At 39.0% G+C, this 12395-nt stretch overlaps 1 protein-coding gene across 3 annotated transcripts; it reads left to right on the top strand.

Moving 5' to 3' along the window:
- On the top strand, positions 1-11784 carry LOC100145323 (uncharacterized loc100145323). Of its 3 annotated transcripts, XM_031899850.1 has the most exons (10): positions 1-386; positions 1012-1183; positions 1874-1979; positions 3448-3600; positions 4518-4678; positions 5281-5454; positions 7654-7795; positions 8321-8508; positions 8996-9137; positions 11123-11784. In XM_031899850.1, exons 2-10 carry the CDS (start codon positions 1076-1078, stop codon positions 11299-11301), a joined length of 1353 nt encoding a protein of 450 aa, XP_031755710.1. In that variant the 5' UTR covers positions 1-386; positions 1012-1075; the 3' UTR covers positions 11302-11784.
- The last annotated feature ends 611 nt before the right edge of the window (positions 11785-12395 follow it).

Below are 12395 nucleotides of genomic sequence, written 5' to 3'. Positions count from 1 at the left end.
CAAGGCAAACTCACAATAGTAAGCAGCCAGCAATGTAGCACGTAGGTACAAGTGACAAAAAAGGGATTAGAACAGAGACAATACACAAAAAGGCCTAATAATAATTAAGGACAATAAGGAAAGGCATAGGAAGAGGAACAACTGGAAGAAATATAAAGTGCTTATTGTAAAGAAGCAGAACAGCCTTCATGAGCCTTCTATCCCAGCTCTGCCCATTTGCCTTGGGGTGTAATGTCTTCATCATCTTCACCCTTCTGCTTCTGCTGTTGGATTTCATGAAGCGCAGGAAACCCTGCACAGACTTCCCTCCCAGCCCCCCCTCCTGGCCCTTTGTGGGGAACCTGCTGCAGATGGACTCTTCAAGCCTCAGTAACAGCTTCAGACAGGTAAATGCGCCCATTGTGTTCCCTTTTGTGCACAAATTGCTTCAAATGGCATTACAGCATTCACACTTAGAAACCAATCGCTATTAGATTCGATCTGTCCCAATCACTTGGTAATAAAAGTAGCTGTCTGATTGCATTGGGCTACTGCCCCAATACAAACCTGCACCCAATTTATGTCCTGGGATTATTTTTTCTATATCCTATATCAGGCAAGGATGGGGCAACTTTTCACTTTAATTATCACAGTTGGTCTCCTCAGTTCCCATATGATTACCAAGTGTTGCTAAACAAAAAGTTGCTCCCCTTTGTTTGCATTACTAGCATCGCCCATTACAAGTGCTGTAATAGTATTGCAACAATGTGTTTTCCTGGTAGGATTGTTTTGCCTCCAATAAGGATTAATTATTTCTTAGTTGGGATCAAGTACAAGGTACTGTTTTATTATCACAGTGAAACAGGAAACCATTTTCAAAAACTAGAATTATTTATGTATAATGGAGTCTATGGAAGACAGCCTTTCTGTAATTCGGAACTTTTTGGATAACGGGTTTCAAGATAACAGATCCCGTACCTGTATAATTATTTTATAAAAATGACTTTTTACCAACAAAATTTCTCTTTACAGTTAAAGAAACAATATGGAGATGTATTCAGCCTGCAGTTCTATTGGCAAAATGTGGTGGTGCTGAATGGGTATGAGGCGATCAAGGAAGCTCTGCTCCAGAAGTCTGAGGATTTTGCTGATCGGCCCCCATTTGAACTGTATGAAGGCATCGGGTTCACTGGAAATAACAAAGGTAGAATAATGTAAATATAACCCCCCCCCCATTTATAAATAGAATTAATTCCAGCAAAGATGTAACCTCATGCAGAAACTATAATGCAGCTCCTGCTGGCTAGATTTCCATGATTGCTTCCATGGTTGGTTGCCTGATTGCCTGATTTGCATTAAAGGGAATGATTTGGCAAGAGTAATGGCACACAGTGAAATTAGGGTGTTTTGCCTATTGTGGAATGTCCTCACTAGTAATATAATAACAACCAACGCTGGGTGCCATTAGTCCATTTGTCACATGATTCTCTCCTGAAAACAAGGCAGTACATGTGACAATCGCCTATACTGGCCTTGTTTTGTTATTCTTAAAGGGACAATTGATTTTGGGTGTTTTATGCTGTAGAAACCCCCCAGAGATGTTTCAATGTCCAATTGCACTAAAGCAAGTCTCCAGTGCAGGTATAACTAGTACCTATAATGTTCAGCTAAGAGCATTAGGAAAGCATGATGTTTTCCTACTTTAGAACAGCCAAGAAACAGATCCTGAATCAAAAAGAAAAGTTGCCAAAACAAGTAAAGATGTTTGTTTATAGAGGTCACCATACAATTAAAAATACAGTAATAAGTTGAAGCCTTTCTTGGCTGTTCTCTTTGCATTTTCAGTAGTTTAATCTGTTATTTTTATTTTACTTTTATTTATTCAAACTGTCAGGAATATGGTTTACAGAGTGGCTCCATAGTATTTTTTGCCCCTGCTGAGAAAGCCTCCACAGAGGTCAATACAACAGCACCTCTAGTGTCAATAAAGAAATGCTGGGGTAAGTAAAACAACAGCTGGCAATCATATCTATAAATGCACATTTATAGATGTACAATTTTATGTACATTCACTGAGGAAATCCCAGAATTAGATCTTTTGGGGATGTTTGGCCATTGTAATATTGCTGTTCTTTGAGCCTGAAGTCTGTGAAGATCTTTATGGGGTAATGCAATAAAATGGGCAAACTTTGCTATAGGTCTAGTCACCTATAGCAACCAATCAGCAGGTAGTGTTTTACTAGTCACCTGTGTAAAAGCAAGCATAATATGGGGTTATTGTCATTGGTCTCCTTTACACCTGAGCTCATACAGTAACCCTATGACATGACTATAGTTCACTACAGGCTTTATTTACCCTTTCCTTGGAAACGGAATATGCTTCTACACAGTTTTCTGCTTTTGGACAGCTCACTGTTTTCTGTACAGTATGGCAGATAAGCAATTCATTTTAATTTCAGTACATACCTGCATTCATGGCAAGGATTCACTAGCATGAAAAGGCTTATCTGATTGCCCTTGCCTGTTGTCCCGTGAATGAGTGGGATTATTTAGCAAAGTTACATTTTACATTTTTAAAAAAAAATTTTTATAATAGTTTTGATTGTTTATTGCATATAACAAACCATACCAAAAAAAACAAACACAAGAGCAAACAAAGTAAAAATAAAGGGATGGATAATACAGTGCCTTGCAAATACATTTCTATGTTCAGAGTTGTTACTACAGGATCTGTTATCCGGAAACCCATTCTCAATAAAGCTCCGAATCTCCCATAGACTTTATTTTATTCATATATTTACATTTTTTAAAACTGATTTCCTTTTTCTTGCACTAAAATAAAGTATGAAAAGTTGTGACCTCAAAATTCAAGTGTTCATTCCCTTTTAAGTATTGTAAAAAGCATTGTCAGACTTTTTCATATTTTCCTGGGGTACCTCTATGTATAGTATATAAACCAACTGGGCCAGTATGATGTCTTATTTAAAGGTGTGACTTGGCTTTGACTATGTGACTATATTGAGCAACTTGCAAACTTCAGTCCAGTCGGACGTGACTGTAGAACAGTTCCACAATGGATGGAAAAAACGTCTGCCCTGCCTTGTTGGCACTTATGGCAACAATCATTAAGGTGCAATTTGGCTTCATGTATTATAAGCTTGGTTAAAATAAATGTTTGGGAGAATCAGCTCCTAACTCTGAAAAATACTGCATCGGGTGCTTCTAGGGCTTCCTCGCAGTTATCACATCTGGTATAAATAGGTCTCATTTTATTCTATACTTTTAAGCAACAAGGGATAAATCCAAGTTACACCCTACAATTGTCTAATATATTTTCCTTGGGCCATTAATTGTGTGCTTGAATTTGAGATATTGAGATATTTTCTAGTAAATGTTTAAAATGTTTGTTATGAACTGCATATTAAATGGAACCAAACCAGATATTTATGCAATGTGTCCTTTATCCAGGGGTAGTGACAGCAAAATACGGCCAATCTTGGAAAGACCTAAGAAGATTTACTTTGTCTACATTGAGGGATTTCGGGATGGGAAAAAAATCCCTGGAGGAGAGAGTGGGAGAAGAAGCTGGGTACCTGTGTGATGCCTTCCAGTCTGAGCAAGGTCATCAATGGATATTCCCAACTAGGGTGCTGTGTTTGCTAATAATATACACCGTTTTATTTTCAGGCCCTGGGTATAAAAGATCTTTATACAATAAAACGAATCTATTATGCGGCTATAGAAAAATATTGCAGACATAGTTACAGAATTTATCAAACATTTATGTTGTGAAAAGCTCAGCAGTTTTTCTAAGTTTCCTATATGAATGGCCAAATATCACTGTTTTGTTAAAAGCACATCAGAAAGAACTTTAGAAGAAACTGCAGGTCTCCTCACGTACTCATCTGCTGATACTCCTTCTTTCAGGTCCGTCCAGGCCTAGTCTCTCCCTACCAGTAATTGCTTCTTTCCCTGACACTAACACTGCCAGGCTGGCCGGCCCACCTAGTTTTCCTGTTCCTTTCATTAATGCACACTCCTCTCATGGTCAGCTTTATAAGTTGCTGCCACCTACTAGCCAGACTTGTATATTGTCAACTATGCACAATAATAAAATTATCCTTTTAATTTAACCCTTTATACATGTTCTGTAAATCAATCAGCTAAACTAACACATACTGTAGCAGCTCCACACTTAAACATTTATTTGGTGCATGTTAAAATACAAAAAAAGTAATGTCATACCGAACAGCAGTGTTATCTCAATGCACCATTAAGCCATGACTGCTCCCTTTTAACGCGTTTTGCACCATTGGGTGCTTCATCAGAAGACCTCTGTATTTCTAAAAGGTTTGCATGCATTTATAGCTCTAGCACAGCTTACATTATGTATCACTTCTGAGCTGGTCTAATACTATGTTGTAAGAGATGCCAAAGAAATAGTGATTGGCAAGTGCTGGGATCTTCACCTATGTTTTGTTCAATTTATTTGTGTCTAGTGTCTATATTTTTTAAGATCTTACGTTGGTGTTTCACAGGGCAGTTATTTGACCCACATTATAAACTGAATACTGCAGTTGCCAACATAATCAGCTTCATTGTTTTTGGTGATCGGTTTGACTACGATGATTACAAGTTCCAAAAATTGTTAAATCTGAATCAAGCAATGTTTGAAGTTGAATCCGGAACTATGGCCCAGGTAATAAGAGAAAGCAACTTGATTCCCTTTAACTGGCTCAAAACTTAATTTTACTTATTAATAGAAGCAGAAATGTACACCCTGTAAATCTACATTTAGCATTTTCGAGATAATATTCCCTACTGAGACAAAAATGGGACTTAAAAGTGATAATACAGGTACAGACCACAGAAGAAGGCGGAATACCCTCATGTTTCATGGGCCTAAGGCATAGGCTAGACCTGGCATTTTCATGGGCCAAAATGGGCCTGGCAGGGGCTAAAAGTTTTAATGAGAGAGGATATGGAATAAGAATGATCAGGAAGACACGAAGAAGCCAGTAAAAAAAATCCTATACAGAAGCAGTGGCCAGCTTCATGTTGTAGCTCCCACCCTTTCTAGCTACAGTCAGGTGATCCCAATGGGCCAATATAAGGGCAACCATTTGGGGGTTTTAACCTTGAAAGCAAGCAAATTGCAAGTAAAACGCAGCCCCTTTGTGAAATGTATATTGATAGTCAGACATACTGACCCCGTAGAAAGTTTTCCCCCCCCCAATATACACTGCTAGAATGGCTGCATTATTGGCTGAGAAATAAATGGTTTGTATGCTGTGTGTTTAGATTGCTACCGCAATTCCCTGGCTAGCAAAACTTCCAGGTCTGGCAAAGATGATTTATCGGCCTCATGTAGATGTGCTTGAATATCTACAGAAAATTATCTCTGACCATCAGAAAACATGGAATCCTGCATGCACAAGGGATCTCATAGATGCCTTTACGCTTCAAATGGAAAAGGTAAGGTGTATCCAAGTGTAATAAAGCAATGTATTCCTTTTCATTTTTCAGTATCAGAATAATACCTTTCTGTCCCCTGAGTATGTTCTTTTAAGCTGATGATATACACATAGATGGACTGATAAAAGCTGGCAACTGGACCTCTCAAAACCGAGTTAGCAGCTTATTTGCCTGTGTATAAGACCTTTGCTCTAATTGGTGCTGTGGCACCAGGAGTAGTTTTTGAGTTGATTATTATCAAATGTGACAGACTAAGCAAGAAAATGTGCAGTTGTTATTACAGATACAAGGACTGATTTAAGAAGCTAGGTGCAATGTGCAAAGTACAAAAAAACGGGCACAAAGTTATCTTACATATTGCACTTTAAAGGGGACCTGTCACCCAAAGAAATCATTCCAAATCCTTTTCTATTGTGTTAGTCAAGCAAAATAAACTTTATTTACACTATATACATCATTTAAATCTTGTTTCCTTCAGCCTTGGAATAACAGAAAGCATTATAGAAAAGAAGAATAGACAACCATTTTCTTGGTTACTTTATCTTATATATGCCAGATCAATTAACTCCAAATTACCACATAAGTATTAACACAGAAAGCAGGCAGGTGTCATTTTGTGGATTCTGTTATAAAGACAAGTTCACCCCAAAATCCAAGTATGCACCAGAATGGGGGATCCCATGTCCATGCACAGGATACACAATTATAGAAAATGAGGAGGGAGGATGAATGTGTGGAGGGCAGTGACACCTAGGAAATGCTGAATGGAAAGGTAAAGTAATTGACAGAGGAATAGAGACGGGGCAGTCAATATATGATTGACTGCTCATATTTTAAATACACTTATAACAGGTAGGAATATTTTAATAAAAAACAGAATTTTGGAAAAGACAAAAAATATTCAGATGCATTCAGGATTTTTTGTATCAAAATTGTAAAAACATTTATTATCGATATATATATAGTAAACTGGAAAGCATATGCCGCACTCACAGGTCTTAGGTGCAAAAAACAAAAAGGTTTTTTGCACCTAAGACCTGTGAGTGCGGCATATGGATGACGATCCTATGAGGATCGAAACGCGTTGATGCGATGATTAAATAAACAAGAAATTTTTTACTTTACATTTTGATGCCGTGAGTGCTTTCTACAAACCTGCTGTCTGTTTTTTGGTCAGCACCCGGTGAGTGCCTTTGGAGCGGTGCCGATTTTACCTGGACTATATATATATATATATATATATATATATATATATATACAAAAAATACTGAGTGCATCAGAATATTTTTTGGACTAGGGAAATAGAGGGGGTGTACTGAGATTCCCCATCTGATTTGCACCTGGTAAAGAGCTTTGGACAAGGAGTGCAGGCCTGTTCTTCAAAAGTATTTGGAAAGGATATTTATTTAAGGTGCAGTTATTTGTGCTCTGAATGCAGGGCTGGCTGTGTGTGAAAGAACTGCATTGAGAGGTTCTGGCTGAAGGTGCATTATAGTAGAGACACAGTAAAGCAGATACAGTGTGGAGAAAAGTAAGGGAATGGGTCAAGAACTGAACTTGCAGATGGAGGGTGTCGTGGAGTGGAGTGGAGTGATGTATAAACAATATGGTCTCTCATTGGAGACCGCAAAGTCAAGAAGGAGAAGGGTTGTTTGGTGTGAAGAGAAGGCCACTGTCAACTTTTGAAGTTTGCTCTCAGTGGGGTGCTGGGGCAGAAAGTAAAGTGAGTAACTGATCAGGCAGTGATACATATGCATCTTTCAAGCTGCTACTGTACATATTGGGTACTTCAAAGCTTCCAATGCAAAGATGCAAGACTGAAAAACACAGATTTGCTCCTTTTTCTTAAAGAACACATACATTTGTCAATACTGAAATTTATACACACTAAAGGCTCACTTACTTGACCCAGACAGCCCAGTTTTTCAAGGGGCTGTCCGGGTCAAAACCTTATGAATTGTGTCCAGCAGGACCAATAACCCCACCTCTGACATTATGACATGACCAGAAACGTCAGCGATTTGTGTGATAATGTCTGCGATGCACTGTGCCAATGCCCCTTTGTCCCAGTTTATAACCTGGCAAAGATGCCAACCCTAATTTTGAATAATAAATGAACTTATAGTATTTAATGCAGTTCGCTGAATAGCCATAAATAAGGAATAGGACTGATAAAATGTGGTGTGTTCTATTTTATAGGCAAAAGGAGACAAAGAGAATCATTTTAATGAGAAGAATCTGTTGTTTACTACATTTGACTTATTTACAGCTGGATCAGAAACGTCAACCACCACCCTGAGATGGGGGCTGCTGTACATGTTGCAATACCCAGATGTCCAGAGTAAGAATAGCATGGATTGTCCTGGTTAAATAATAAATGGAGCCTCACAAAGTTTGTTGTTTCCTGAGTCCTGCCTCTATTGGGGCTATGGATACAGTGCGGTGTTCTGGGCTAGTGATGAGAGAAATTTTTCACCAGGTTTTGCCACAAAATAACGCTTATAGACTCCAACGACCATAAAACAAAAGTTGCATGGCAAAAAAGGCCCATTGACTTTAATGTGTTTCTTAATGTGTTTTTTTGCAGATTTGTGAATTTCCTGTGAAGTGAAAAGGAACAGATTCACTTATTACTATTCTGGGCTAAATGTCACTCTTTAATATAAGCCTTCTATTTGCAGAACACTGTCTAAAGCACAGGCTTTGGCAATTGCAGCATACATTACAATAGTTTTAGAGGTCAATAAGCATCTACTCCCACGATCATCTTGACAGATTAGTACATGGTGTAGTTTTGCTATTGTGCAAAATAGGAGATCTCCTAAATGTCAGTCCTTTTCCTTCCCATGTGTTTTTACTAATTCAGGAAAGGTTCAAGAGGAAATAGACAAGGTGATTGGAAAAAGCAGGAAGCCTGTGATGGCAGATGTTTTGCAAATGTCATATACAAATGCAGTAATCCATGAAATCCAACGTTGCGCAGACCTTGTGCCTCTGTCTTTAATTCATATGACATACAGAGACACGGAAGTCCAAGGCTTTTCCATACCAAAGGTGGGCAATATAACCATTATATAACATATTAGGACAGAATATAGGAATCAGTAAGCTTTTTTGACTGGTACTGTTTTACGGAACGTCCAATATTTTTATTGCCAGCAGTGAATATTGTTAGAAATCTGTGCTTGACTCAATTAACTCCAATGCATTTGGCAAAATGTTGGCATTTCACAGATTTGAAAATAGACCAGTTTCACTCATCACTATATGATACATTTACAGTAATTTAGTTACAGAGAGGATGCCTATGGAGGAAAAGTTTACTAAACTACATTTTGTATTGGAATTAGATATAGCTATATGTACGGGCTGAGCATATCCCCATTTTCTAAGTAAATGCTGTTACTGAAACATATATTATATTCTGATGACTGTTGTGATTCTAGAAGAGATGATGAGGAAATAACAATGTTCACTGTGACACTGACTTCAGTTCAGACAGAATTCTGCTGCTGGTAAAGCAACTGAATGATCTTTACAGGGTGTTGCTGTCTGCCCCAACCTGTCCTCAGTGCTTAAAGATGAAAAAGTCTGGGAGAAACCATTCCAGTTCTATCCAGAGCACTTCCTGGATGCGGATGGCAAATTTGTGAAACAAGAAGCATTTTTACCATTTTCTACAGGTAAAGCTGTAAAACAACAAGGAAAATGTAACATATAATGACAAGGACGCAAAAATAGCATTACCATGGGCTGTAACTTACATAGAGCTAGTATCTCCTTTGCAGGTTTAGGAACAATATTCCAAATATTATCTTTGGATTAAGCTGTCATTCACATTTTGTGATAATCTCCCCATGCTGGTTTTCTTTCTGCAGTAGGGACTTATTTACAAAAATGTGGTCTTTTCATTGCCTACCTGATCCAAGGAACTTCCATGTCACACTGGAAGAGGAGTAGTCAACACTACATTAATGCAGAGATTGGCAGTGGATCAGAGCCAGGGCATTATGGGCTTGAGTGCTGCTGTTGCTCATACCCCATCTCTTCATTGCTCCTTTGTGTATTATTAAAGGAGAACTATACCCCCGGGCGCAAAAAGCACCCTTAAGTATCACTGGCTGCACCCCCCCTAACCCTCTCCCTAATCACTAACTAAAATTGCAGAGAAGCGCAGCCGTGTACCTCGCCGACATCTTCTTACCGAGTGAAGGCACTTCACAGGTTTCTCCGCCGATACAAACCCGCTTGCGTATGTGCAGTTGGAGGTAGCAGGAAATCCTCTTCAACTGCGCATGCACAAGCAGGTTAGGTGTTGGCAGTGAGAACCGAAGTGCCTGCACTTGGTAAGAAGATGACGACGAGGCTGCACTTCTCTGCATCCAGTATATTATTAATGCTATGCTAGAAGGACACAGGAGTGGAACTGGTGTTACCCTGGCTACCCTGGCTACTGGTGTTACCCTGAGATGTATCAGGGCTGAGAGCACTAAATCCTTGTATCAGGCATATGCCTTTATTTAAAAAAAAAAAAAAAAAAAAAGGAAAATGAAAAGGTTTTTTTTAACAAATCTGTTGCCAATAGACAGTAATAGGGGTATGAACTTCCTAGGCATTTAAATTCCTCCCTTAGATATACAGTAGAACCCCCAATTTACATCCCCGGATTTTAAGTTTTCCCGCTTTTAACACCGTTTTTTTGTGGTCCCACCAATTTTAATGCATTCCTGTGGGCTCTATTCCCGGATTTTACATATGAATTTCCCGCATTTTACACTGTTTTTATCATGCCTCTCCCTAGCAAATTGCTTAGTTTTAAGGTAAAAATACAGTTTACTTTAGGAATTAAAGTTTCCCCCATGACTTGCGATCACAGGCGCCATCTTAGGAAGGTTAGTGTCACCACTATCGCCTCATATTTCATACTGTGCATGCGTACCTATCCGGGAGCGTACAAAATACCGCGAGAGTTGCACAAGTGTGGGGAACAGCTGTACAAGGTGCAGATTTTTAAAAGAGTACTGATTTTTGTTTCAGTGCTGTACAGTATTCTTTTCCGCATCTTATTAATTTATAGTGATATTCAAACTTTTAGCAAACACATGCATTAAATGCAAAATGTTTTACAGTACTGTACAAAGTTGTTTCAGTACTTCTGCTAAAACCTGTAAAGGAACTGTGTTGCAAATAAAAAATTATTCCTGTACTTATTTCCTTTAAATCATTGACATTTATGTGTCCTTAACACATTTCCCTGATTTTACATTTTCCCTGATTTTACATCTTTTTTTCATGGTCCCCTGAAAAACGTAAAATGGGGGTTCTACTGTAAATGAAACTTGAGTCCCCATTAAGTCCTTCCACCCCAAATTCCAATAAGGTATCTTTCCGACTCCAGTGTCTTCCCTTCACTTAGATATACTTTCCTTACCAGGTACCCCTCTCCTTGAGCAAAGTATAAAGAGGCCTTACATGGCTTCTCCCCTTCCTTTATTTACTAAGGGAAACTACCTGCCATACCTAACAGAGATTCCCAAACCACCCAGGTCATGCCTACAGTAGCCACGTGCCACCAATTCAGGCTGCAGCAAGACACTGGTAGATAAAGCTGGCACATAGCTTGTGGGTACTGCATGCATACTACGTTATAAAATTCTAATTCTTTCAGGTCGCCGAGCTTGCCTAGGGGAGAGGTTGGCGAGGATGGAACTTTTTCTCTTCTTCACGTCTCTCCTGCAGCGCTTCTCGTTTCAGATCCCTGACGGAGAGCCTTGCCCACGGGATGATCCTATTGTTTATATAGTGCAGATCCCACACCCTTATAAACTCTGTGCCAAGATTAGATAAATTACATTGCATTATGTTTCTCATATACAATATGATGAATATGCATTATAATGTAAATATGGCAGTATTAATTATTTACATTTTGGGCCGGAGGGGGGCAGATTAAAGGTGCAAATCATTAATAAACCATGAAACATAGAATAACAAAACTAATAGCAATGTTTCTGTGATTTCTTCCATGAACAATGTACTGAGCCAGGTTGGGCTGCCCTAGTGGGATCCTAGTGGGACCAAATATGGGATAACCCATGAACCCTTTTTATTTCCACAATAAGCCTATATAACCCCTATACCATTTACCAATGTCTCCATCTAATTATTGTGAGATTGGGCCTTTGATTCTATGTTCTCTGGTGGGTCCTAGGAGACCCATTCTGACACAGCTATTCATTTCAAGGTGCACTCCTAAGGTAACATATTAAATTATTGTTGATGTCTCATATTAGAAAGTGAGTTCTTGAATAAAATGCTGCTTGTGGGTGACCGACTTTCTTTTTATTTTGAATTAGTGGTGTTGTTTTCCAAGGGCAATTGTTCAGTTAAATGTTTCATACCCAGACAACTTGGCATGGGCTTCTGCTTTATGTCACAGACATGTCTGGTAAAAAATTTTGCTCATCACTACTTGTCAGTCACTGCTTGAAATCCATGACCATACAAATATTCATGAAAATTGTCACAGCCAAATACCAGTGCAAGGGTTTCCTGTTCTATTTGTGCATATGAAAGTTCTGTTGAAGTCAGTGCTCTGGAAACATAAGCCACTGGTAACCAAGAGCCATTTGTTTTTTGAAGGACTGCCCCAAGGCCTTTCTGTGATGCATCAGTAGACAATTTACTCTGTAAGGAAGGATCAAAAATGCTGTAATTAATTCCCATTAATAACATTAATAACATGGCAGAGATTGCAGGCGCCATCTTCACTCCCTTCTGATCCTCTTTGTGTCTCTTCTCCGACACTGAGCCTGGAGGAGTATGCACAGTTAAAGCTGATTCCACACTAGCAGCCTTGAGACACAACGAGGATCGGAAGGGAGTGAATTTGGGCCTGCAATCTCCACTGTGCCGCGCTCAATCCAAACTGGGGGAATGTG

This window comes from Xenopus tropicalis, chromosome 4 (genome assembly GCF_000004195.4).
Source record: "Xenopus tropicalis strain Nigerian chromosome 4, UCB_Xtro_10.0, whole genome shotgun sequence".
NCBI lineage: Eukaryota > Metazoa > Chordata > Amphibia > Anura > Pipidae > Xenopus > Xenopus tropicalis.
The sequence above is the reverse complement of the archived record's forward strand: the minus strand, read 5'-3'. Positions and strand labels throughout refer to the sequence as shown.

What these genes read in the sequence shown, in the direction of transcription:
- LOC100145323 (XM_031899849.1), top strand. Translation starts at nt 189, where the DNA reads ATGAGCCTTCTATCCCAGCTCTGCCCATTTGCCTTGGGGTGTAATGTC. An exon ending in TCAGTAACAGCTTCAGACAG is followed by an intron (nt 387 to 1,011) that starts GTAAATGCGCCC and finishes TTCTCTTTACAG; the next exon opens with TTAAAGAAACAATATGGAGA. An exon ending in TGCCTTCCAGTCTGAGCAAG is followed by an intron (nt 3,601 to 4,517) that starts GTCATCAATGGA and finishes GGTGTTTCACAG; the next exon opens with GGCAGTTATTTGACCCACAT.